Below are 25,239 nucleotides of genomic sequence, written 5' to 3' on the forward strand. Positions count from 1 at the left end.
CTGCCATCTATCACAACCCTCTGGGTCCGACCACGAAGCCAATTTCCCAGCCAGCGGATCGTGGTGGAGCCAAAGCCACAACTGGGCAGTTTGGCCAAGAGGTGATGGTATGGCCTTTCCTTTCCATCCACACAGCTAAAACATTCAGCCAAATTCCTTCTGTCTTGCTTCTCAGTTACTGTCACATCCTTTTCAAATACAGTCTTGGCCCACTCTCATTCATTCCAAATGCTGCTGCAACGATATGCTTCTAGCCTTCTTCTTTGACTTACTAACCTCTCTTTGAATCCCCCCAATTGTTTCCCTTTCTTTCGTAACTCTGAACATCAGGTGTTTGTCTTCAATAACCGTGCCATCAGCCTCCTTGCCCTGACCTGTCATTTCTGTCACTGTTGCTTTTGTCATCTCCTGTCTCAGATCAGCCAGTGTTATCTATCCCCACTGCCCAGCTGTTAAATTTCCAAACAAATACTTTCATGCTTTCTCTCTTGCTGTCCTTCCTCCCTGGAACCACCTCTTTGTGAACCACTGTAAAGCTACTCATTATCCCTCTCCAAAGACTCCTCTTTTGCTATGATGTGTCCAAACAATTGGAAAGTATAGGTTGCTAGTGAATTGATACTGCCACAGTCATCTGTTGCATCTCATCTTAGATCGTAAGCTATACGGTGCAAGGACTGTTCTTTTTGTTCTACAGTTTGCTCAGTTTTCTGTTTCTGGCATTGAAAAGACTGTCTCTGTATTGTCTGTCTGCAATACACTTCCCTCTTCTCTTTTCACTTTTGTCTTTTCTTTCTGGGATTTTCCACGCTCTAGCCCTTAAGTGGAACTGCTAACAGAAGATTGTTTGAAAGGTCATAGCAGTAGCATAATGTGGGGTGGAGGAGTGGGGCAGGTACCCTAGGTGCGGCTTAGGGGAGGGGCACCAGAAGGATGGGGCAGGGAGCAAAGAAAAGTGGAGTGAAATTTTCTTGTCTGGTAGCAGCAAGCTCCATTGCTACTCTAGAGAACGATGATTCCTTGGGTGCCCTCTGCTCTGCTTGCTGCTGTTCCTGCACCTGCGAGCGAGAAGGTAGGAAGGATGAGGAGAGGCCGCTACCCCAGGTGCATTTTTCCATGCTATGCATCTGGATAATAGTTCTGCTGTACCCTTTGTTTTCCCACCACAGCTGGGCTTTTCAATTGTACATGGCTGTTAATGAGTATCAGATTCACCTGGGCACCAAAATTCACTTCCTTAACACAGAAGGGATGATGCAGTTGAGAGCGACAGTTATAGCTGAAGTGTATGATCCAGGTGATACATGCAATGGAGGCTCCATTTTTTTCCACAAAGTTAAATTGAGACATGGACATAGCCCTCAAATTGTCACTGTTATTACAGGAGGACAGCGAGGCTCCAGCTAGGATGGGGGCTCTACTGTAACAACACTCCGGTAGATATAGGCCATGAATTGAATAAGAGCTTTATTTCCTTTATCTTTTAGCTCCAGGATCACTCACATGTAGTGAAACACAACAGCTTTGTAGCAATGGCAGAAAGAATTAAAACCAATCCCATATGCAAGGTAGAGAGATGAAAATACTAAAATATAGCCCATTTTTGGTTTTTATATCTCTTACCTTTTAAATAAGAAGAAAAACAATTCCTCCTCTAAAACTCTTGGTTACAAGCTTCAAATAAGAAAACTGGCAGGAAGTAGTAATTACATCCAAGCATTCTCTCCCCCCCTCCCCTGCCCCACCCTTTTGCATTAATGATCTGTCATTTAAATTTTATTTCAGGTTTTATTTAAAATGCTATTTTATGCAGCCCTGTTTGCATTTCACACACTTGCCAGTTTTCTCAGAGTTTAGCTGTATATTAGTCATATTGTTGTTACCAGTGAACAAGAACAGCTTCCCTGCCTCTACAGAGATAAAAGCTTCATAAACTTTCCCTACGGTTACAGACTGCTGGCATTTAACAATGGCTTTAAAATGGCTGCTGAATCCGTCAGCAGCCTGTGAAATATGACATAATAAACCAAATTCACCATGTTTATCATGTAAAATTAACTGTATCTTGGTTTAATTTTCTTAATATTAAATTCCCTGCAGTATATTCACCAGTTTAAAACAGTGAATCCATAAATGAATTAAAATTGTGAATATTGAGCAGGACTTTAGGAGAGACTACAAAGCTATCATAATCTACTTTTATGAGATTTTTCACAAACATAAATGTCTAATTCAGTACAGCTGTTTGTTTCACTAGTCCCTGATTTATATTATCCTTAAATTGAAAGGAAAATATCACCAGTAAAGAATAAAAGAATTTGCTATGAAAGTCTTTGTTACCAAATCAAAAAACTGAGCATTGTATATCTTTAGGTAACTCTGGTCTAACTTCATGAGTCTGATCTTCTTAGTTAGCCCAGCTACTATGTAAAAATCATGGTTTAAACTTCTTTTAATACTTTTATTACCATTTCTCCAAAGACATTAAGTCAAATACATGTAGGCAGTTGAATTAATATATATGTGGCTGACCATCAAATAAATAATAAAGGTAAGTCTCTTGTTTGATATTGTATCAGTTAGTGAGCTGCTGAATGAACTTTGCTGTTCAACTCTTAATAGTTAAGACTTCACTTAAAGAATCTCCCCTCCTCTCCCCCCTCCGCTGTCTATTTGTCTTTAATCTGGGAGAGAACATACGTTTTTGCTTAAAATTTTGTGATTTTAATGTCACAGGAGGGTTCCTTACATTCATATTAAAGCCAAGTCTTGGGTAGTGGTAAATTTCAAAGTACATTTCAGACACCTTAGCTTCAAATGTGCTTTATGTAAAAACTCTCTTTTGATTTTTTAATAGCTGTACATTATAGTTTATGGTACATTTCTTTCTGTCCCAGTTTTGCATACAGATGGAACAGTTATGAATCTAGTTTGAGGCTGATCCCTTTTTTTGCATTCTGTTCTGTGATTGATCTGATCAACAAAAAAGAATTTCTTTCAGGCCATCCATCACTCCTGGCGCCAGCTGAGCTAAACCCCTAACTTGCTGCTACAGCCAGTCATGCAAGATTCCTGTCATAAATACTGAATGTGCAAACAACTATTTAAATTAGCTGTCTTGTCTGTTTTAAAGAAATTTAAGTGGAAATATAGGTTCATATTTTGTTCAGTGGCATGGGATTTGAAGATACAAATTTAAGGTATCATTACATTTAAGAATCAACATATTGGCCTGTCAGGCAAATACTTGAAATAGGTTTGAGATTAAAAAAATGTTTAATCAGGCATAATGAAATTAGAACTAAGGTAGCAGAGCATGTAATTTATGCAGCTTTTTTTTGAAGCAAATAATAGCAAGACTGTTAATAATACTGGATACAGCCAGCCATCTGCTGTAAATATAGTAGCCAGTTCATAAACACTCATTTTTATAATTTTGCTACCTTTTTGAGAAAAACAAAAGTAGCTCACTGTTTGGAAAATATTTGGGCATGAAAGAAAACAGCATCTGGCTTGCATTGGCATTCTTGGTAAATCCTCCAGAATATGGGGTATGTGCAGGTGCTAGTACTTCTGCTGCCTGGAGTCTTACCAAGTGTACACACATTCATTCTTGTTGAAGTACTAACCATGATGCCAGTCATTTGTCATCATTTATATCCAACTCAATCTTATTTTACATGTCAGGTATTAAGCAAGCTGTGAAAATAAAAATAAAAAATCCTATTATACCAAGTTCTATGGCAAATAAGTAGACATCTTCATGTGAGAAAATGGGTCTGTAAAATGCACAACGCAGTTAGACTAGAAAGGTCTGGAGTAATGAGCACAGCATCAAGAAGCCTTGGAGTTCGGATTCTGGTTGTGTTACTGACTTGTGTGACCTCAGGCAAGCCACATTGCCTGTTTGCCCCTGGTGTCTCATCTGTATTTTGAGAATAATTCTTATATATTTGCCTTGCAGGGGTGATGAGAGCTAACTAACTCATACTTTTGTGATATGTTGAAACATATGAAGTGCTATAAAGAGGGCAGTAATAACAGTAACTTAAAAAGAACCTTTTAAAAGATTTTTTTAAAGGACAGTCAACTTCCATGAATGTTCAGGATGGTATATGTTGGTAAGATGTGGTTTGTCTCTCATTGAGTCTGTCACCCTTTATCAAAGGTCAGCTTAGAGAGAGAGCCTGCTCACCAAAGAAAAAAAGAATACTTTTTCTTTCTAGTTTCAATCTAGACATGTAGATTGACTGCACAGAAGATCCTTGTTCAGACTACCCGACTCTGTGTAATACTTGTGACTCATGGATCTCAAAATGTATTTCAGAGGAGGGCCATGAATCATCCTTGCATTTCCAGATGGGAAACTGAGGCACAGAGCAATTAAATTGACTTCTCCAAGCTCACCCAGCTATTCTCAGAGCCAAGAACAGAATCCAAGTCTTCTGAATCAGAGTCTTATGCTCTTGTTAGGCCAAACTTCTTAATGTCTCAGCCTCAAAGTGTAGTTGTCTAAAGATATACTGTTTGACACAAACACTGAAGAACACTTATTTATTAGTATATATACCTATCCAGTTTCATACTGATTAGGCGTGTGCCATGTGTTGCTTATGTGTACAGCTGCACATTTCATTTACACAAACATTTGACAAAAGCTAGTTTTCATTTTGCACCCTATTTAAGTAATTATCGTAAGTCATTTCCTAGGGATAAATAGCAATGCCACTGCAGAAGCTCAGATTTCATTAGAGACCATCTCCAATGCAGACCTATTTAGGGAGTTTTTTGCTGCCCATTAACAGTCAGAAGAACGTGGTAAAGATAATATCCCACTTTCTCCTGAAAGACATGGTCTAGATTCACTGGGAGATGCTTCTCTGCTACAAAGAATGCTGCCAATGTCTGCAAAACTCAAAACACTGAGTCTGTCTAACTCATGCTTCTGCCATCAGCTGTATTCTGTACCATCTTGCTGACTTGAATATGATGGTGATGGCAGCCTGTATAATCATCCACTGGGAAGTTAGCTGTGCTCTTTTGTCCCGCAAAATATTTTTACCTCCTCTAGTAGGGTCCAACTAGCAACATGCTTGTCAACATACTTGCTCCGTCAACAGTGGGCTGCAGTCTCTGGACTTCTCCCCAAACTGGGGATTCGCTTACCACTGGCTATCATAAATTCCAAAAGTTGTTAGTCATTATTATGCAACACCACAGGAATCATTTGATAGTGAATAAGTAAATATAGTCTGCAGGAAAATAATTATTTAAATTACATTTCAACTATTGCAATCTAATCCTGTGCCTTTTGCTTTGTCAGGATGTAATTTTTCTTACCCCCTCCTCTGGCATAGGAAAAAGCCTTTATTGTGGAAAAGAGAGGTTGAAATAAGAACTGCCTGTCCAAAAAAGAACTTGTGCAAAGCTGCCCTTAATCTTAAACTCTGTCTCCTCTTATTGTGCATTTGTGTTTTGAATATCTACATTTTAGAGCTAAGAATGTTTCCTTGTAGTGCAGCTGTCTTAGACAGTATATATGATGTATCTAAAAGTGTGAAACATAATAAACTGTGCTTCTTGCAGTACACTGTCTGAATTCTAATGTGAAACATTACCTACTAGTCGTGCTGTTGCAGTGGTTCTACCTGCCCCACACACTGGAGAGCCAATCGGAGTCTGAGCTGAGGGGGTTTTAATGCAGTATGTCTGAAAAATTGGATGATGACTTCTGTACATGTGGTGAAGTAGATGGAAATTTGTAGTATGGAAAAGAACCACTAGGCCAATGGGAGTTTAAATTGTTCATGGCCTGTGAACAATTAAAAACACGTTTAAAAAAATGTGGAAAGTACTTGAAATAATACAAAAGAGAACCTATACCACCAGGTTTGGGGCACGGTGTGGCAGAATATGGAGATAAAACATACTGTGGATCCAAATTCACAGCCTTTCACACTCTTATCTAGTTTTACAACTTCAGAATTTCCTGGCTTTTGAACTTCTTACAAACAGAACTGTCTACAGGTATTTTCTGAAATAATAGATGGGTTTAAGTATTTAATGTGAATTAAATTAATTTGATGAATTTACTTGAATTGTTTAATAACCTAGTTAACTTTTCGCACTTATAATGATGGGATAAATTATTCATCTTTGCTATTAAGACAGCATTTTTCAGATATAGGGCAACAAAAGTATGAAGCATGATTAACCTCTTAAAACTTAGACTGGCCTTATAAATCTTGCTGGAATTAGCATGTATTTCCTGATGCTTTTACTTTTGACAGAATGGAAGATTTTAGATACAGACTAACAGCATTTTTTTAAACAGATTTAGCCAGTGAGCAACATTTGAAACTTAAAACTTGATAACTGACAATAGTATGCACCTTATTCTTTGATTATTTTGTGAAATAAAAATGAAATGTGGAAATGGAACTATTTAGAAGATTTGAGTACACTTATTTCTATAATTTATGGAAAGGGATTAACTCTTACATTTGCAAGTAATATAAGCATTAAGAAAATCTCTTCTACTTGTCCCTTTCATTAGAGCATTGATGCCACTTTAGTCATGTAGGAAACAGTTATTTAAAATGAACACCTTGCGGGTTGTCTTGCTAGCTGGGTATCAAAGCAAATTAATGCAATTTTTTATGGAATTAATAATAAAGTGTACACTCCCAGCTGAAAAATGAGCCTCCATTTTGATTAGTATGTAGTCATAAGGAAGATGATTTTTTTTTTCTCCTACTCCAAATTCATTTCTTAGCTTCTGTCTGGAAATACCTTTTAATCCTTGGCATTTGATCGCATTCATTCCTCCCTTGTCTGCGATTCTGTTCAAATGTTACATTTTTATGAAGTCTTCGTAAATCAAGGATCATCTGGTTCTTTCAGTATTTATACAAAACTGAAAACTAGTGCTAGCACTGAAGGGTTTCAGTGGTGGGGAGAAGGCCTGTTTCCTGATGATAGAATACACCTATTGTGGAGGAGACTTTCCTGAGCAGCAGAGGAATGAAGACTACTTTGTGCAGATGAACCTTTTAATATCCTCCTTAGGAACAGTTGTCATCAGGGTAAAACTAGCGGCTGCAAGGTAATGCCCCTCGTCATTGCAGTAAGACTAATACAGGTAGAGCAGACAGAAGGTTGAAAAGGTACACAAGTTTTTAAAAATATAGTTTTAAAATAGAAAAGGTAGGTTGAAGATATGAGAGATTAGTCTACTCTTTGAGTACCCTGGAAAATAAAATGCTAACAGGCAGCATTACAGTTGTGCCTGCAACGGAGCAGGGAGGCAAAAGGCATCGTCACGCAAAGTCAGTATGAAGGAGCTGACACGTTTAGCCTATTTCATCCATACCTAAGGCATCTTGATGTCAACTCTGTGTGAACCCTTTCTTTCTCTTTCTAGTTTTCCCAGGAGATAAACTGATAGATTCATTTTGTAAGTATTTCTCTTTAGGGTGGGTTTGGGTTGGTTTGGTTTTTTAACTCCTTGTATTAAAGTGCCCTTGCTAGGTTCTGAAAAGATTCCCACTTAGGTGTCTTCCTCCAGGGCTGTTTCCTGAGGCCTCTACACAATGCAGAGGCACTGTTATGTTCAACTGTTAGGATATAACCACTTTGTGAAAGCGTGACAAGGGACAGAGCTTTACTGCAACTGCCCACATTCGTGCTTGTACCCTAGCATAAATGAATGAAAGCTGCAGTAACTTGGCCACTCGATACCTCTGGAGTCAATCACTACAGGCTGCTTCAGCACCTGAGTGTAGCCCTTTGTACCCTTAGGTACCCCCTTGAGAGCTGGAATACCCATTCCTCAAGTTCTGTTACAGAGACAGGTCCCTTGTCAGAGAAGATTCACACACCCATGCGTCATCTCCTCCGCGTCTTTAGGCAAATAAGCCAAGCCCCAGTCTTCCATGACAGATTTACTTTGTGGTCCCCATAGGAAGACCAGCTATCTCTGTTCCCAGTTTCAGGGTCTAGCTCTCTCTTTTCCTTTCACCTCCCCTTAATTTCGAGGGAATCTTTTTTAACCTTGTTGCATGTACCCAGTTTCTTCAGAAAAGCAGAATAATTTCATCTACTTCTGAATTTATCCTTTGAATTTCAGGCTTTTTGCATAATTTAATATTAATCTTCTCTTTGAAAGGGTAACAGCCTAGACAACAAAAGATCTGTGCGACTTGCAGTGTAAATACATGAACCTCTCTGTAGCCATGGACCCAAATCTGTAAGTCCCACAGTGCACGTGTCTGTCTGTGACTGGAGTAATGCACCTGGCAGGTGAGACCTTGGGCCTTGCCCTCAGTCACGTAACTGAGTGGGGTCGGCTTGATTATCCCTTTGCTTCCTTCCCTTAAAAGGCTGGCCTTCCATAAAACTCCCAAACTAAGATTAAATTGAGCACAATAATTAAAAAAGTGAGTAATTGGCTTAAGACAACACATGACCCTTCACCCTTTGTTACCCCAAATAATCTTTTTGCAGGTAAAATAGAGTAGATGTTTAGGTCACATTGACCCTCAGCCCTGAAAGGAATTGGGATTGGAAGAAGTTCTTTTGAGATTTTAATTAACCTACTTTCTGCTGTTTACTGTCTCTGACTGAAGTGTTAGCCTAGCAGAAATTTCATGGTCTGCTTTGCTTCTGAGTTTGAAGAGGCAACACTCGTAATTCTTCATAATTAGACTTCCCTGAACATTTTATTTCTTTTCTAGCTCAGTAAGAATTCTTGACAGATTAAAACCTGTCTTGCCCTCCTTTAGGCAGTTCACAAACCTTACAGACAGTTCAGACTCTCAAAATTTATGTACTGGTCCAATTTAGTTATACTGTTACTATTTCACCACTTTCTGCTGCGTTCTTGGTAAGATGGGTTGTGTGTGTTCCCTTTCTTCATTATGCACCTTCTCACTGCATACTTTTGAAAGAGATTATCATTGTAATAGCTGTAGATGACAACTCCCCACTTCTTAGCCATCTGGCCCTCCAGGTGTGACCAGTTTCCCAATGTTTTAGGATGCTTATTCAGCACCAATATCCTCATTACCATCCTTCCATTCTCAGCTTGGAATATCTTTATCTACATATTAAGTGGTTTCTTTGCTTCACTTCCAGCTTACAATAGAATTCTCTCCATGGGAAGTGATCTTATTTGAGACAGTTATACAATTATTCTGACAGTTCTGAATCCCTGTATTATATCATCTTTGTATAAGTGACTGTAAAATGCTATGGGATACTCCCCAAGATATGGCATGGGCAAGAGGAAAACCAATTTCTTTTGCTCTTTCAGTGGGGGCAGGGGCGTGTTTGTGTGTGTGCGTACCCAAACTTGGCTTTTACCTCTTTGTCCATGCCACAAATCTTGACACACAATTAGGTTTAGGAATCTGACGACCAAAACATCTTTCACACACAAAAGGAAATTCTGTGAATCTGGCTTAACATTATCCTGCCCTAACTTCCAAAATTCATGGAAAACAACTATTTGTTACAAAAGGTGCAAGGCATTCATAGTTTCATAGTAGCTAGGGTCAGGAGGAATGAATGCGAGGTTCACAAGACCAGGAATTGCCTACCTTCCAATAACTTCATTTTGGCAGAGACTGATTTCATAGACTATTCCTGCCCAAGTCCCAGGGAATGCTGGCTGCTATGGTTGGCTGGAGATTTCTGTGAGGGGGCTGATTGGTTTTTGGTTTGTGCTGGGGTTTTTCCCCTCTGCTTATTAAATAAAGCTTCAGATTTTGTTTCTAGAAGAGTTTGAAGCCAGAATAAAAAGGAGTCATATTAAAATATTTTGGAGTCTTTTACCATAATGTAGAAAATCCTTTATCATCTGGAACCATTCAAACACTTACCTGCTTTTAAAATTATCTCTGCAAAACATTAGCAACTCTGTGCTCTGCTTTTACCCCCATCTTTATGACCCTACTGTCATATGATGGTCCTAGTGTTTCCTACGCCATTCAGTTGTGGAGCTCATTTCACCTCAAGGCATCTGTTACTGTCCAGGTCTTGCTTCATTTAAAGAAAGAGGAAAAAATGCAAATATGCCTTTATTTCAGGTGACTGTTTCTGAATAAACACTGGCCTCACATCCAGCAGCCTTAACCCCTTTATTACTTAATGCTATTAAATGGTTCAGTGAGTTTTATGTTAGTTTCTGAAGTACTCATAAAAATCAGCATTTAGCTTGTGCACCTTTGTGTGGATGAGTGCTTTATAAATTAAATGATTCTTGTTTGTTTGCCCTCTGCCTGTGAATTTAGACTGAATCTCATGCAATAGCACAGTGTTTCCCTACAGTTATTTCATAGCCCTTGTTGGCCAAGGTGGTCCATCAACCTTATATCCTGTTCACACTACAGATTATTAGGGTCAGTGCTACAGATGTTACCAATGTGTATACTCTAAACACTGTCTGACAGTCCCAAGAGGATTCAGCATGACAAATGTTCATTCATCATTCTCCTCAGTGGTGTGCAATCCTTATCCCTTGTGCAGTCAATGTGCCAAATACAACACATTAGTTATTTTCCCAGTTGTTTCCCTTTACCCAACGTGCAGTTTTAATCCTTTTATTCATGCTGTAAATCACTAGTAGTCTATTTTTTGTGTTGTATGGATTCTGTAGTGGGCCTTCATAGAGCTTCGGATATACTTGATAAGAATGTGTTCCTTGTTTTTCTGATAAGCTTTTGCTTTCTTGCAAGAGGTGCTTGTGTAATCTGCCTATAGCAGGTTGTCAGTTCATATAACACAGTATTTATTTCCCTGGGTAAACTTGCCCCATAGGACACAACATAAACTATCGATCAATAACCAAACAAATACATACACAATAAAAGGGTTAACTCATACCCTGCAGTCTTTCCCAGACCACAAGAGAATATCATGTCTCGAAGCTGCAGTCATGCAGGCTCCTCCTCTTTCCCTGCACCCAAGCCTTTGCCTTCCTCTGGGCCAGCCAGTTATCCTCATCATCTGGCCTTCTCCTCCTAGGCAGGCTTACAATCAATCACTTTCTTACTGCTGGCAGCTGGGCTGCAGTTACTGAGGTGTGCAGCCTGCTACTCTGCCTAATTTAGAATATTGAAACTATATACACTAGACCAGCATTTCTCAACTCATGGGTTGCAACCCAGAAGTGGGTCACAAGAATATGTGTGTGATGGGGCAAACTCAAGGCTGGATCTCAAATTGGCCCGCCCACCTGTCTCAGGCAGTCTGCCCTGACTTGCCAGCCACGAGTTGAATGTTATCCTGATGTATTAAGTGGGAGGCTGCCCATTCACTACCCCGGTGCCAGCAGGTGCTATCCATGGCTCCATACCTTCCCTACACCATTGCCCATGCCTTGCAGATCAAAGGCATGGACCAGGTCAAATTCAGTCCACTGTTGGGCCTCTATCATGCACACACTCACTTCACACCCCTCTCACAGGGGCCTCTTTCACTGCACCCATCACTGACCCACTCTCTACTGCCCTGCTCCATTGAGCGGCCCCCTCCGGCCCCCCAGGCTTGCCTGCTCCTGCTCTGGCACGACACATGGAGCACCTTCGGTTCACTCGAGCTCCCCTACTCTACATGGCCTTTCCTTGTGCCGAACACTGGGCTGCTTTTGCCCCTAGCCCCTCACCAGGCAGCTGATTTCCCACACCTACCTGGGGTTGGCCCATGTACCACCCTTCAAGCTGCTCAAGCAGCCCTACTCTACACCCCACACACTCAGTCCTTCAGACACCCCTTATTGCACCCTACTCTGAGTGGACCCATACCATCACTGTTCACAACACTGCTACTCCCCTCTGGGTCTCCAGGACTCTTTGTCCCTACTGGACTGAGGTGCCTATTAACAGGCACGCCTGGCCCCACTGCTCCCACGGTTCTCACAACTACCCACCAGATGGTGGGGACAAGGGTTAAGGCACTCCGAGCCACCTTTCACCAGGGAGGTTAGCAGTCCTGGCATTTTAATTGAGACTGCCCTGCCATAAGAAGTCCCACCAGGCCTCCCTATCCTGGCAGGGTGCAGTTTAGGTTATGCCCAGGGCCAGGAGCCTCCAAACCATCCCCTTAGCTCCTGCCCTTACCTCCAAGATAGTCCCAAGCCATAGCTCATCTGGCTGATGTTTCTCTCTCGGCAGCTGGCTGCGAACTGCTCCCTCACCTATAAGAACTAAGTCCTAAAATGGCCTCCCTAATAATCAGGCACCTGCCGGCTGCCAGCCTCCAGCCCTTGAAGAGGCAAGCACTCAAAGGTGTGCTGCCACAATATGAAAGGGTCATGAACAAACTTTAAAAATGGGTTCTCCTTTAAAGGAGAAAAACATGGGGAACTGTGGCTTTTCCCTTGCAGGCAGGCAAAGCTGCCCCCCCATTCACCTTATACCCCCCTGCCCACACCCAGGAGGGCTGGGACAGGGGGCAGTGGGTTGTGAGTGAGGGGCACTGGGTCAGGACTGGCTATCTATGTTTACAAATGAGCTCTGGCACAAAGAAGATTGAGAACCACTGTGCTAGACTCCTCTAAGAACTGTGAAGGCTACCCCTGAAATAACATTAAAACGACACACAAGTTACCAGAGTTTCCTAACAGTAAAAATTAGAATTACTGCAAGAAATGCTCTTATTACCTAGATGTAAGTAACAAGCATTTCTTCGTGTGTCCATTGTCTTGTACACAGTTTGCTTCAATTTCTAACAGGCATTGTATGCATTAGCAAGCCTACAAGAGAATTAATACATTGCATATAGATATGCACAACACAAGGGCTCATTCTACAGACAGTCCTTAATACTGAACACTACATCTCTCCTCCTACAAGTTTCACATAACTTGTTTTTGTTTTTTGTCTGCGTTTGAACTCAATAAATTAGATGCATTATTTATCTCTGTATTGTTTTATGTTGCTTTCTTTTCCTTTTCCTATCTCTTTCTGTTAAGAGTAAATTGCTTAAGGCAGGAAATGTTATTCATGTTTGTAAATACCCTCATACATTGTTGGCATTGTAGTTAATTGGTAAGTAATGCAGTTCTGGATAAGAAACTTGAGGTAGCACATTTTGCAATAGAATTCAATCTGTCCCTAATGCACTTAGCTAAATATCAGGGTTTTTTTTTCCTTTTCTTGCAATAGTTCACCTCTCTTGTAATGATAAAGTCAAGCCACTTATGTTGGCAGCTTGATATGATTTTGGTTCTTTTTGTATTTTTCAAGGAATGTCTCTGGGTGCCATTATCAAGGCTTTTTTGAATGTTCTGCACTAAACAGTCATAGTGCTCTAAATGGGAAAAGTGAACTCATTACTTTGATTTCTGCTCATACTTCTCATGAGTCAAGACCATTAAAGCAATAGGCGCCGAGACACATTGTGATGTTATCAGTAGTTTTTGATATGTCGATATCACCGAAGCGCCTACTCTTAGCTCTGATGTCTTGATGTGTTTCAGGCAGGCAGTTCACACTCAAGCTCCCTGAAAATTATCTTGCAGATTGTGTCAGGAAACTTGTGATGCCATCCAATTAGAAAATTATCAAATGTTTGATATGCAATAGCATCTGAAAGAAGATGAAAACTGTGTTCTTTATCAAAGATTGTTGATCCTCTGTTAGGGAGAAAGGAAACTGGGGGGGGGGGCAGGTTATTTATTTCTTTATTAAAAGCAACTGTTGTGATTTTTGGATCATAGCTAAGATTTGTGAAATATCTTTTCAGCTTATTTCCTATATCGTAACCTTCCTTCACTTTGTTTCTATTTTCTGGTTTCCACAGATTGTAGCTGTGATGATAAAATAAGTAGTGCTTTCCTCTTGGAGTTAAATAACAAATGTAAATATTTTAAACTTTTCTGAGTTTTTTTTTGCTTAAATCCAGTTCAAGGATAAACAGAGATTTAAAATACTATTTCAATAAAACCTTGAAATAATATTGGAAACGCACTGGATTATTTCAGCTTGAGCCTTTATACTTGTCTACCCCTTTCATTGAGTTGCCTTTTTGTCAAATTAAATGACAAAACTTTAACCTTGACCTTTCTTTAGTTCAGAGTTTAGTTGTCTGTCCAGTGGTTCTCCCCAGGTTCCCTCTTTCCTTTGCCCCTTGTAGTCGATGCCCCTGAAAGACCCTCCCATCCTTATTTTATCTTTTCTGAATGCCAGAAGTACTGAACAGAACAGTGCTTCCTTCTGCATCCCATGAATAAGGCAGTTATACAAAGACATGCAGGTTAGGGAGATCTAAGGGTTAAGATGTGCATATATGAGAGAGAGAAAGAGACTAGAACAAAACTAAGAATACAAAAAAAGGCTCCCCTTGCTCTCCTCACCTTGAAGCAATGAATTTCAATAAACAACATAAAAGGTATCTTATGATAATATTAAAAGATACAGCCATAAAGTTCACAGAGGGGTATTTAACATAACTTCTGCTGAAGACTTCTGGTAGCCTGTAATTTGCATGAGAAGAATGAAACTTTGCTTATTTGGGGGCAGAATTAGGTTAACAGCAATTTTAGGCTCTGGTCTTTTATTCAGATCGGTATGGCCTGGCTGTCATCATTAGCTTAGCACATCTGAGGACTCGAACCAAATCATATCCAGTAACAGTTCCGGGTGTTTGCTGTGTTATTTTAAAATACCAGTAGACAAAACTGTTTCTGGCTTTTGAGATACTTATTTCCCCATCCCCTGAAAACAGACCAGAGCAAAGTGAAAACAAAATAGCTTCGCTTACTGAAGTCTTAAATAGGACCGTTTCGCAAAGTCAAAGTGGGAAGAGGGGTCAACACAGTGGAAAACCAGTGATATAAACCTTGATGGAAATAATTTTGCTGCACACTACAAGAAACAGAAGAATACAATCAAAATACAATTACCTACTCTTTTCAGTGACTCAATTAAAAAGAATGATAAGTTAGACACTGTATTTCCCTCCCCCCGCCCCAGTGAAATTCATTTCTGTAATAGCAAGCATGTCCTAATTCTAGGGAGGGGAACGGTCTGTTCACAGGAACTTCAGTCCTCTGACAGGAGATATTTTTGCTATTGGCAGGATGTAACCAGTAAAGTTTCATAGTAGGAATTAGATGTGATCATCATCTTTCCTTTGTCTTTGTTGTTGCAAATTTGAAGGGGCATATTGCCTCTTCTGAATAGAATAATTTTATGGAAAGATGAACGAAATGGAAAAGATAGCAGCCAGTAAACCAAAGGAAAGAGCCAAAAAAATTAATTAGAAGTATAAATAGCCACACTTTTAAGTATAAATAATCTAGGCTCTGGAAGAGAAGTGTTTCCTGAACATTGTATCCATTTATACTCATTACAGTACCTTGTACTGAACAAATTAAAAGCTATTTTGCAGAATTACATTTTCCTAAACTATCTGGCACAATTAGCCAACCTTCAGAAAAGCAAATCAAATTTAATTTAGTAAATATTGGAAGCCCAAGGAAGAAGCTACAGAGATGAGTTTGTATACAGTGTCACAAACAGATATGTGAAAGAGTCTCTATTAGAAATTTCCAGGAAGTATGACATAAAAACGTCTTTTGTATCATTATTTCTGAAATGGCTTTAAAATACATAAAGCTGTGAGAGGGGTGAGAGCAATAGAGGAAATATTTCGTATTCGGTCAGTGTGTCAGGGTTACTCAGCTCCTTGTATACTGATTTCATGCATCAGAAAGTCTGACGGAGTGCCATGAACATCCATTCCTCCCCGTTTCACAGCCCTTGTATTTGCAAAGTGCTGCTCTGATTCAGCCTCTCCTGAACACACTGGCCTTCAGGAACTTGATTCCTTTTCTGAGCCTTTGCACTGATATTGTTGCCATTTTATAGATACTCTTTTTTTTTTTATTGTGTTGGGTAATGTGAGATCTATGGAGAAAAAATCATGCTTTTAAATTAAACAGACAAGGGTCTTTGGGTGAATCTGATATCTTTTATTAGACCAACTTAAATAGTTGCAAAAAAAATTTCTTAGCAAGCTTTCGAGTTTAAAAACCCTTTGTCAGGCTGAGAAAGCCTCTGCAGTTGGTGTGTGCTCTTCCTGGCTGGAATTTACATCTTGACTGACTGCCCGTCTCGCGTTGCAGCCCAGCCCAGCCTCTGGCTTTACTATTCATTCCCAGCCAGGAAGAGCACACACCAACTGCAGAGGCTTCCTCAGCCTGATGAAGGGTCTTTAAACCCAAAAGCTTGCTAAGAATTTTTTTTTCCAACTATTTAAGTTGGTCTAATAAAAGGTATCAGATTCACCCAAGGAACCTTGTCTGCCTGTGAACTTAGAACAACACGGCTACAACCTACACCCTGGTATTAAATTAGGCCTATACTCAATAATTGTTCAATCTGCTATGATTACCTTCTTGAGTACTTAAATTTGTAGATGGGTTGTTGACGTAGCCAAGTGTTATGAGAGGACAGAACTAAATTGCATTGGATTTTGGGCCATAGGGCAAAATGATAAATATGCACTATTAGCTGAAAGAGGGAATTGAAGTCTGTGACATTAGTGAGTCTCTTCAACTTTTCTCTTCTTTGGTTGCCTGCCTTCAGAACAGGAATAATGATCTTAATCCACCTGTACAAAGCAGTTTGTGATCTATGGATAGCTCATATGAAGGCTGAATACTTTTAGAATACTAAAATTAATGTTTGTATCTGCATACCAGTAATTAACTCCACTCTGTCTGTCTTTACCAAGATACAGAACCACAGTTTTAAGAGGCTTAAATGAATAGGTGAATTATATGGAGTTTTCTTTCTTCATCAGCCTTAGCAAAAGATCTGCTTTCATATTTGGCAAACTTTCAGGCTGATCCATTTAAAAGGAGAGGAAACACACTGATTTTTAAGGACAAGCAAGTAAAATGAAGCATCCCTTCAACAGTCCAACATCAGTTTTTTTCTAAGTTGTTTTTAAGCCTTGAAATGAACATTAACAAATGTTTGTAAAGTGTTGTATATATAGGAGCAAAGTGAATAGGTAATCTGAGCAGATGAGTTTATCCTCTTGGGTAGTCGCTACCATTTACTCACATTTTCGCTATAGTTGCCATTGTGAGGAGAATAGTCAATCAAAGTTGAAGATATAAAATAGAATTTGAAAATTGAATTGAAAAGTAATTTTACTTTCAAATGGGTTTGCAAATGTAGACGTTAAGTGTGAAATGAATGCAGTTAATGACCATAGCTGGGAGAGTTATGCACCTGCTGATCACAGGGATATTATTATAAATGAGGTTGATTTTCCTGTTGACTACCTCATTTTTTCTCAACATGGTCTCATTACTTTTCTATCACATGTCTGACCCTTAGATATGAATGCTCAAGCACAGACATAATAAAAGTACATTAACTCTTATATAGCTTTTTAAATATGTCTCTGAGTACAAGGAGAGTAATGCTCATGTTTTTTGTTTTCATAGGTTTAACATAGGTCAGGTTTCTTGATAGCAACAAAAAAAAAGGAAGCACAATATGAGCCATTTTGCAGGAGAGATTCCTAAATTCTACCTTAGCACCTGGATATCTACATTAGCCCAATAAGAGTTGTGCGTGTGCGTGTGTTAACTGTCAAGATCTCTATTTGCTTTTATTATTAACAAGAATAAAACCTGTACTTCTGAGTAAAAAACTTAAGCAACAAGTCAGTTGTCCCAAAAGCAGACATTTTTAGCACTTTCCTCAAGTCTGCCCCTGGCCGTTTGAATGTTTCTGTGGGAGAATATGAATGCACATATAGATCTAAATTTATTTCAGGAAAAAAACCCATCTCTTTAGGAGTGATTATAATTGTATGTCTTAGTGTAGCATTTGTTAATACCAGGCATGTGATATGATATTGGACTCTTGTGTTTCATAGCTGATTGTTTAAATTGGTACATCTTTATCTGACAGACCATGCTTTGTATTGAGCCTGGATATTACTGAGCTACACATATGCCAATGACCATTTTATTGCTATGGTAGGTAATTTATTCCAGAGGAAGGACAATAAAAAGAAATGTAACCAAATCAGGACAAAAGATTAGGTTTAAACATAGGTTGCAAACAAATCTTGGTATTTATGGTATGCTATTAAGTTTTTATTGCCACTTATTTGGAAAGGCAGGTCTAACTTATATTTGTATGGTTTCAGTTGCATCCAGTCTTATTCTCAGCACTTTGCTGTTGCTCCATCTGGAGCAGCCCTTTCCATTAAGAATTGTACTGTTTTGACTTCAGTGATAGTAGGTTTGGGTTCTGCTTAAGTAATGAGATCATTACAGCTAATGGCTTCTCATTTTAGCTGTTGAAAATAAGACACCAGCAGCTTGATCTTCAAGAAAGCTGACCAACTTTTGTTCCAACTGTGGGAGCTACAAGTTTTCAGGATTTCTAAAAAATGGTATACTGGTTAACCCAAGTGAATAGCCTCCTAAAATAGCTCTCAGTGGGTGCATCTACATGGGGCCATACTGCGCCATTGTTACTGCACTGTGATTTAGTACTTCATTTTGGAAGTACAGCTTTAGCAAGGACCCATTACAGCTAGGTTAATTCTTGGAGTGTGCATGATATCTGACACTTTGTTCATCTGCTGTCCAAAACCCTTGCCTGGTGACAAGACTGGATAACAAGTAAAGGGATTCCTATAAATTCTATGAAGTTGCTATTAACTTTTAATGGGTTTATAACTGGGTCTTTGACTCGGTCATATCTGTGGTGTGGACAGGGTTGGAGAGACAATCTAAGTATGTGTCACAGGCTTCAGAGTTGCACCCTGTTGAGGGGGATGAAGGCACTTCACAGTGTGCTCTCAGGATACCCATCAGCAGCTCCAGAAAGAAGGTGTTATATTAGCTCAACTCTGGGAGGTTGTCTTCACAGCTTACAAAAAGCTAGAAACAGTCTCTATTTTCACAGTGCTTTTTTGTAGAAATCAAAGGGGAAAATGCCACTTGTGCTGAGAAGAAATTCTTGCTTGGCTTTGGACTGAAACACCTGCATTAAACCAGCTTTGATTAAAATGGGGGAAAAAAATCCAAACTCTCTTAACATTAATTGGGAGTCATTTGTCAGAATGAATTGTCATCATCTTCCTGGGGGGTTGTTAATTGCAGGAAATGATGAGTCTAGTAGAAATAGATAAAGTTGTTCAGAAATAATAAATGAATTCATCATGATTTCCCTGTATAAAAAAATAGCCTTTAGGGTAACATCAATTTTCCAATATAACAAGGCAGGACAGGTAGGGGGATGCTAAGCCTGCTGTGCTACCCCTGAGACCTAAAGGGAACAGAACATAAAAATGAGCCTCTTTATCAATTTGAAGCAAACCTAATCTTTGTGATCATGGCTGTGGTCTAAATCTATTAGAGCTGTTCGGATTCAGTGTCCTTGGTGTCACTAGAAGATGACCTGAATTGTGAACAATAAACTTGTATATTATAATTCACATTTGGAGATATGTGCTTAGGAAGTGAAACCGACAGTCAGTGTTTTGTGTCTATCCTTAAGTTGACAAAGAGTCTATATAAAATGACAGGTGCATTTTTAGGAAAAGGCGGCCCATAATGTTTTTCTATTTAGTAGGTGACAGCGTGTCCCAAAATAACACAAGCTTAAGGGGCAGTAACAAGCATGATTATTAAAGGCTAGTGGCTTCTCAATGCATACAAATTGAATTCTTTCATAGGCTGAAGGGCTGTGAAACTCGAGTGAAGAGTGTAGAGCATTGAAATAGAATTAGCATGTAAAGTGATTTTATATATGCAGGCTTGTAGCCACCAAGTTTGGATTTGAGCAAGAAATCTCATTACTTATCTTGTAAAAGAAGTAATTCTTAAATTCCCCATTTGCTATTGCTGATATAAAGGTTCTGCATATGAATAATAGTTTTCTGTAGTTGCCCAAAGATAGTGGGTTATTGAATTGACAAAGATCCATCTCTTCTAACACCCCCCACTTTCTCTTTTACAGAGTAACTGATTTAGGAAATACTAAAAGAAGATTGTATTTATCAACAGTCCAGAAAGAGTTGTCTATAACTCCTCTGCATGCAAAAATTCCTCTTTTTATGATCAAGCGCAAAATAGTAGGTATTTTAAGAATGTTACTTAATGTGCAGTTTAACTCTGTTTGTTTGTATTGGAATACATATACATATGTAAATCTATTTTATTAAGATTGGTGTCATATTAATGGTTGCAACTTCCTCAAGATATTGTTGAGGAGACATGTATCATGTTGTGTGTGTGTGCGCATGTATGTGTGTGTGTTCATTGAACTCCCCCCGCACTGAGTGACAGACAAGCTGCTCAGTAGCAAGTAGCCCAAGCTACCTTTGCACACAGATCTGAGGCTCCTGGCACACATTGTATTTCTGGAGCAATTAACATGTTAATCATGCCATAAACAGCAACTGACCACACATTCAAATTTATGGAGCCATAACACGGCCAACCAGCCACACAGATATAACTCAAAAAATATGTGAACATCTTTGTGGCAGGTTAGCATGGTGCCGTAAATTGAATATGTGACATGCCCCATCATCCTGATGACAACTGTAAGCTAATTGTCAGCATCAGGATGCAGGCTTGCCAGGACTGACACCTTCAAGAGCCTTGCCCTGCAGCCCCCAATCGTTACATTTCTTTAAAGTGCCAGACCCTGGCAAGCCTCAAGGCATGGTGCAGCTCTGGAGTGTGACACTCACTGATCCTGAGGATCAGGCAGGGACAGCTTGGATCTGAACCAGGACTAGGGCTGCCTGGTCCTGAATCCTGATGCTCAAATGAGCATCAGGGTCCAGCATGGGGTATCTGCAGGGTTCAGGACAAAGCTGCCCCTTGCCCAATTGGCAGGATCAGGTTGGAGGCAGCTCCAGGTCCCGAACCCAGCTATCCCCCAGAGGATGCTGGGTGTACAGCTAGGGATGGGGGAGCTGCTTCTAGCCTGTTGCATGTGCTGGTTTAAAGAGGTGCCTGATAGGAGCAGCAGGGGAGAGGGGAGCTTTTTCCATCCCCAGCTGCACATGTCCCTTTAAAAAGATGCCCAGGATGAGCAGCTGGGGGTGAGGGAGCTGTTTCTACCCCACACTGCTTGTGCAGGCACTTCTTTAAGCCAGCATTATGCAGCAAGGGAGGTGAGAGCTCCCCCATCCCCAGCCATGCTCTTGGGGCACAGTGAGCCTGACACTGAGAAGCACCTCCCCGATGCCAAGATTACTGCGCTTGGGAACATAAAAAAGTGCATGGACATTCATTCAGGGGTCCCACCTCCACACACACATTTTAAAGGTCCAGAGCTCTGTAAACCCAGCACTAGGGAAAGGCTTCCTGATGTTGGGCTCATGGCACTCTGGACCTTTTTAAAGTGGGCGTGCAGCTGAGACCCAGATACCTGTGGAAGTGGCACCTAGAGTGAGGGGAGCTCCCAGTTCCCCAGTTGCTGTTTTCAGGTGTGTGGGGGGTGAAGCTCAAGAGCTGGGAACTTTCTGCTCCCCACTTGTAGGTACCCCCTATTTCCAGGTGCCCACCACTCCCCAGTTGTGTGTGGCATGGCAGGTTGCATGATTTGGGGAATGGAGCATAATATTCCTCAGACTCCAACTGCATGACTGCCTTCATCCCTGCCTCCAGCCTGAGTGACAGCCAAAGCCGAGGTGGCCGCAGAGCTGTGGTATAGTTGGCGTTTTCTGTCTGTTGTAACAGATCTCTGCTGCTTCCTATTCTGCTACACTCCGTTTATTCTGTTACTCTTTCTATTCAAACGCATCATGTCACTTCCCACTTGCTGTTCTCTCTGGCTACTGCTCATCTACCTATATAAACCCACAGCCTCTGTATCGGGTTTTTTCTCTTGTATCATCTTGACCCTTCTGTCCTGATAAATTTTGAACTCCTGCGGTCTTTCTAGTCTTAGTATCACTCATGACCAAACTCCATCTCTCCAATTCTCCTCCCTTGCAGTCCTTGAACTTCCCATCCTCTCCTAAACCTTTGTCTCCTTTAATGGAGTTCAGGGCCAGTAACCCTTTTCAGCCACCTCGTGGGGTTTTTTTTGCCGACTCTAAAAAGCATGAAAATGACTTGTTTCAAAATAATAGAATAAAAATCAACCTCCACTCTTTAGAATTTCACCACATCATATGATAAGCATTTAGTAGAACAGAAATCTGAGTAGTTAGTGGGCACCTCATAGAGAATCAGTCGTGTCAAATACTGCTGCCACTTATAGAAGTATCTGAAGATGAGATGAGTGAGTTTACTAAAATTGTTTAGGAGTATGTATACACTGCACAAATACATAACATTCATAGGATACTTCACAGCTTTATATATTTCACAGATATAAGGCCAGATATCAGAGAAAATATTTCACAAATTCAAAAATTTATTAAGGGTTATTTTAAAATAGTTTAGTTGAAGGCAGTTGTATTAACTTTGTACTTTTAAATTCCATGAGTTTTTCTACTTTTACGAGAACTGTTATTTAAAAATGAATATGCATCAGGCCATACCCTTGAAGTAGTTATTAATTCAAGATCCATTGAAATAAATTTTTTTTCTTCAATATAGTTTCAATTAGTTGGCCTTGGTGTCAGGCTAACAATAATGTTTCAGAACTAAAGTATGCATTAATGGACAATAAATTAAGATCAATCAGAATATGAACTTCAGTTATAAGGTTTAATTCAGAAAATAAATCATTCATCAGAAATCTGACTAAACATTCTGATCAGTTATAATGAGAAAATGTTTTAATAACTTTAATCCTTGAACAGCATCTGTATCTTAAGGTTAGGTCTAAATTCTTTGGACACTGAATATGTAACTATGTTTTTAGTTTGTTGGCTGTCCAGCTTTTTATTGTACATCTTGGTAGAAGCTTTGTTGTTCTTTCTGATCAAAATTAATATTTCTGCACATCTAAGATTGTATGTCTATGAACATGTTGATAATTACTGGTGGCTCCTCTCTTCAGTGTAAAATCAGTATTTCTATAAGCATGCTAGTCTTGTATAACTAGGGGAATATTTGTTGTGCGTAGTTCAGTGCTGTTTCCAAATACATCTCTTGTTATTCAGGAAAGCCAGGTGGAGCATGGTTTGTATTCTTACATGTTGATTGCTCTACTGCAGTTTTATAAGTGATGCCATTTTTTGAGCAAGATAACTTCTCCAGCAGTAGACTTAGAAATGTCAGTTATGATTAAAATTTGCATTTCTGTTCCATTGCATAGTTTATTCATAATAAGTATTCCTTACCTTTTTGAACTTCCAGAATTAGGGGCTGAACAATAATGGATGCCATTTTCATCTAAGGTTGGCTGGGAGTAGATTTAAAGTGTGCACCTGATTTCTACTGCCTCCCCTCCCCCAATAAGGTTTTACATTTGACATTTAGAAACTGGTATTTTTTATAATAGATTCTTTTTCCCCTTGTATTTTCTAGGAGAATACTGATTTGTATTATATTCCACACAAGAAAAATTTTCAGCTACTTATCTATCAATACTATACAAAAATGAGCCTCATGCAGATGTCAACCTGCTAGAATAAAATCAAAACTGACAGGTGCAGAAACTATTGGAACAATATAAGAACATTTAGTGCAGTGATACTATACAATTTTTGTCACAATGTTTTATGACCCTACTGGGAAAATCGTCCTTTAGGCTTTGTCTGTATAAGAAATTGTATTTAAACAGTAATTTTAACCATCTGGTCATGATGATATTCTCAACTTTGCTGACAACCTTGGACAAGAGCAGGTCATATGTGACATGTTTTCTACCTGTAGTTTAACCATGATTATCTGCTATACTTCTGGTATCTTTCTAGCAAACTTGGTTGGCATCAAGTTAGCAGTTCAGTAGTTAAAAAATTGTTTAAACCGGATAATTTCCTAAAGCACCTAAGGCCCTTATAATGTCATTGCTTGGAAGAAAGATTGAGAGGTCAGTACCTGGAGCTGTATTAGTAGAAGTTATCAAACAGCATTTCAGCATAGTCTGCAGAAATACTGAGGCACTGAAGTGAAGTTAAAAAAAAATAAAGTAATGTTGAAAGGAAAAAATATTTATCAAAGCACTAGCAGTTAACAATTTTGTTTAACTGTTTCCTTTAGTTAATAGCTATAAAACCGTTCTGCGTGGATATGCCAGATATTAGTGCTTATTTGAGTATGCAGTCATCAGTTTAGATGTGCAGATATTGATTTCTGGATATAATGATTATTGTAGGTACAAATACAACAATAATAACTGAGATAATATTTTTAAATAGCAAAACACAATGGCATAACAGAAAACTGCCAGTGACTAATCCCATACCACAGTTTTGAATAGTAGCGAGTTAAACGTTATCACTGTAGTGCAATAATTTAAGAATTGAACTAAAAATGTTTTGTTTCTCTTTTCTAGTGGTGTAATCTGTGTATTGACTTAGTAGCATTCACCGGTGAAATATTCAAAGGCGCTGTCTTCCAGTCTTTGGATGGAATCATTATCTCAGCTAATTGTAAACTCAGAAAGATCTTCACTTTAAAATCAAAGCCTCAAGATACAGCTGAAGGGGATGGTATGTTTATAGATAATATCCTGCAGTGCTGTCATTAATTTTCCTGTTACAGAATCAAAAGCTTCTTGGATCAGTCTTTGGATTAAACATTTCAAGGCTTTCTTGAAAAATGGAGTATAGGCTATACCTATCTATTCTTGGAGTATATATTACATCAGATAAATGCTTGTATATGTAGCTCTGTAGACTAGAGGTTGGCAACCTTTAAGGCAGCTGGGTCTGAAGGCGAGCTGCTGCTTGCACCCTGGCAAGTGGCACTGCCACTGCTTTTCTGGATGCCGCTCTAAAGGCATAACTCTCTGTAGTGCCCAAACTGCCTGCTGCCACAGCCCCAGCCTTCCCTGCTTTGAGCTGGGAGCTGCTGTCTTGCTCTTGTCCCCCTCTGTTGAAGCTTCCCCAGCTGCTCCTCTTGCCTGTTGTCATTGACTGCTGCCAACAGTGAAACCAGTGGTAACAAAACCAGTAAAAGGGTAAAGGGCAGCACAAGTGAAGCCACATAAAAATAGTTGGGGGCAGAGGAGTGCAAGGTTAAGAAGAGGGACTTGCTACAAGGAGTTGCACTGCAGCAGGTGGAAGGGACCTACAGGTGTCCCCTCTGGATCGGCAGTGGTGCCTGTCACCCACCACTACTGT

General features: G+C 39.6%; 1 protein-coding gene and 1 long non-coding RNA gene across 12 annotated transcripts in view; one reads left to right on the forward strand and one right to left on the reverse strand.

Moving 5' to 3' along the window:
* CUNH3orf67 (chromosome unknown C3orf67 homolog) overlaps nucleotides 1-25,239 on the forward strand; it is a 116,004-nt gene that overhangs the window by 15,846 nt on the left and 74,919 nt on the right. For 9 of the 10 annotated variants that reach the window (XM_019536742.1, XM_019536737.1, XM_019536746.1 and 6 more), the window contains exons 6-7: nucleotides 20,001-20,115; nucleotides 24,450-24,606. In XM_019536742.1, the coding sequence (XP_019392287.1) occupies nucleotides 20,001-20,115; nucleotides 24,450-24,606 (272 nt within the window). Of the gene's footprint in view, nucleotides 1-7,186; nucleotides 7,329-20,000; nucleotides 20,116-24,449; nucleotides 24,607-25,239 lie in introns of those variants that run through there. The other variant, XM_019536743.1, reaches the window with a different exon arrangement.
* Nucleotides 3,002-19,153, reverse strand: LOC109311216. 2 transcript variants are annotated; one of them, XR_002101450.1, is made up of 3 exons: nucleotides 19,078-19,153; nucleotides 5,623-5,812; nucleotides 3,002-3,699 (listed from the first exon to the last, which is right to left on the reverse strand). It is a non-coding gene; the product is annotated as an uncharacterized LOC109311216 (long non-coding RNA). The 2 variants fall into 2 exon arrangements; XR_002101449.1 differs by lacking the exon at nucleotides 19,078-19,153 and adding an exon at nucleotides 6,793-7,066.

The sequence above is a fragment of the Crocodylus porosus genome, unplaced genomic scaffold, assembly GCF_001723895.1.
Source record: "Crocodylus porosus isolate Cpor-Errol unplaced genomic scaffold, CroPor_comp1, whole genome shotgun sequence".
NCBI classification, from domain to species: domain Eukaryota; kingdom Metazoa; phylum Chordata; order Crocodylia; family Crocodylidae; genus Crocodylus; species Crocodylus porosus.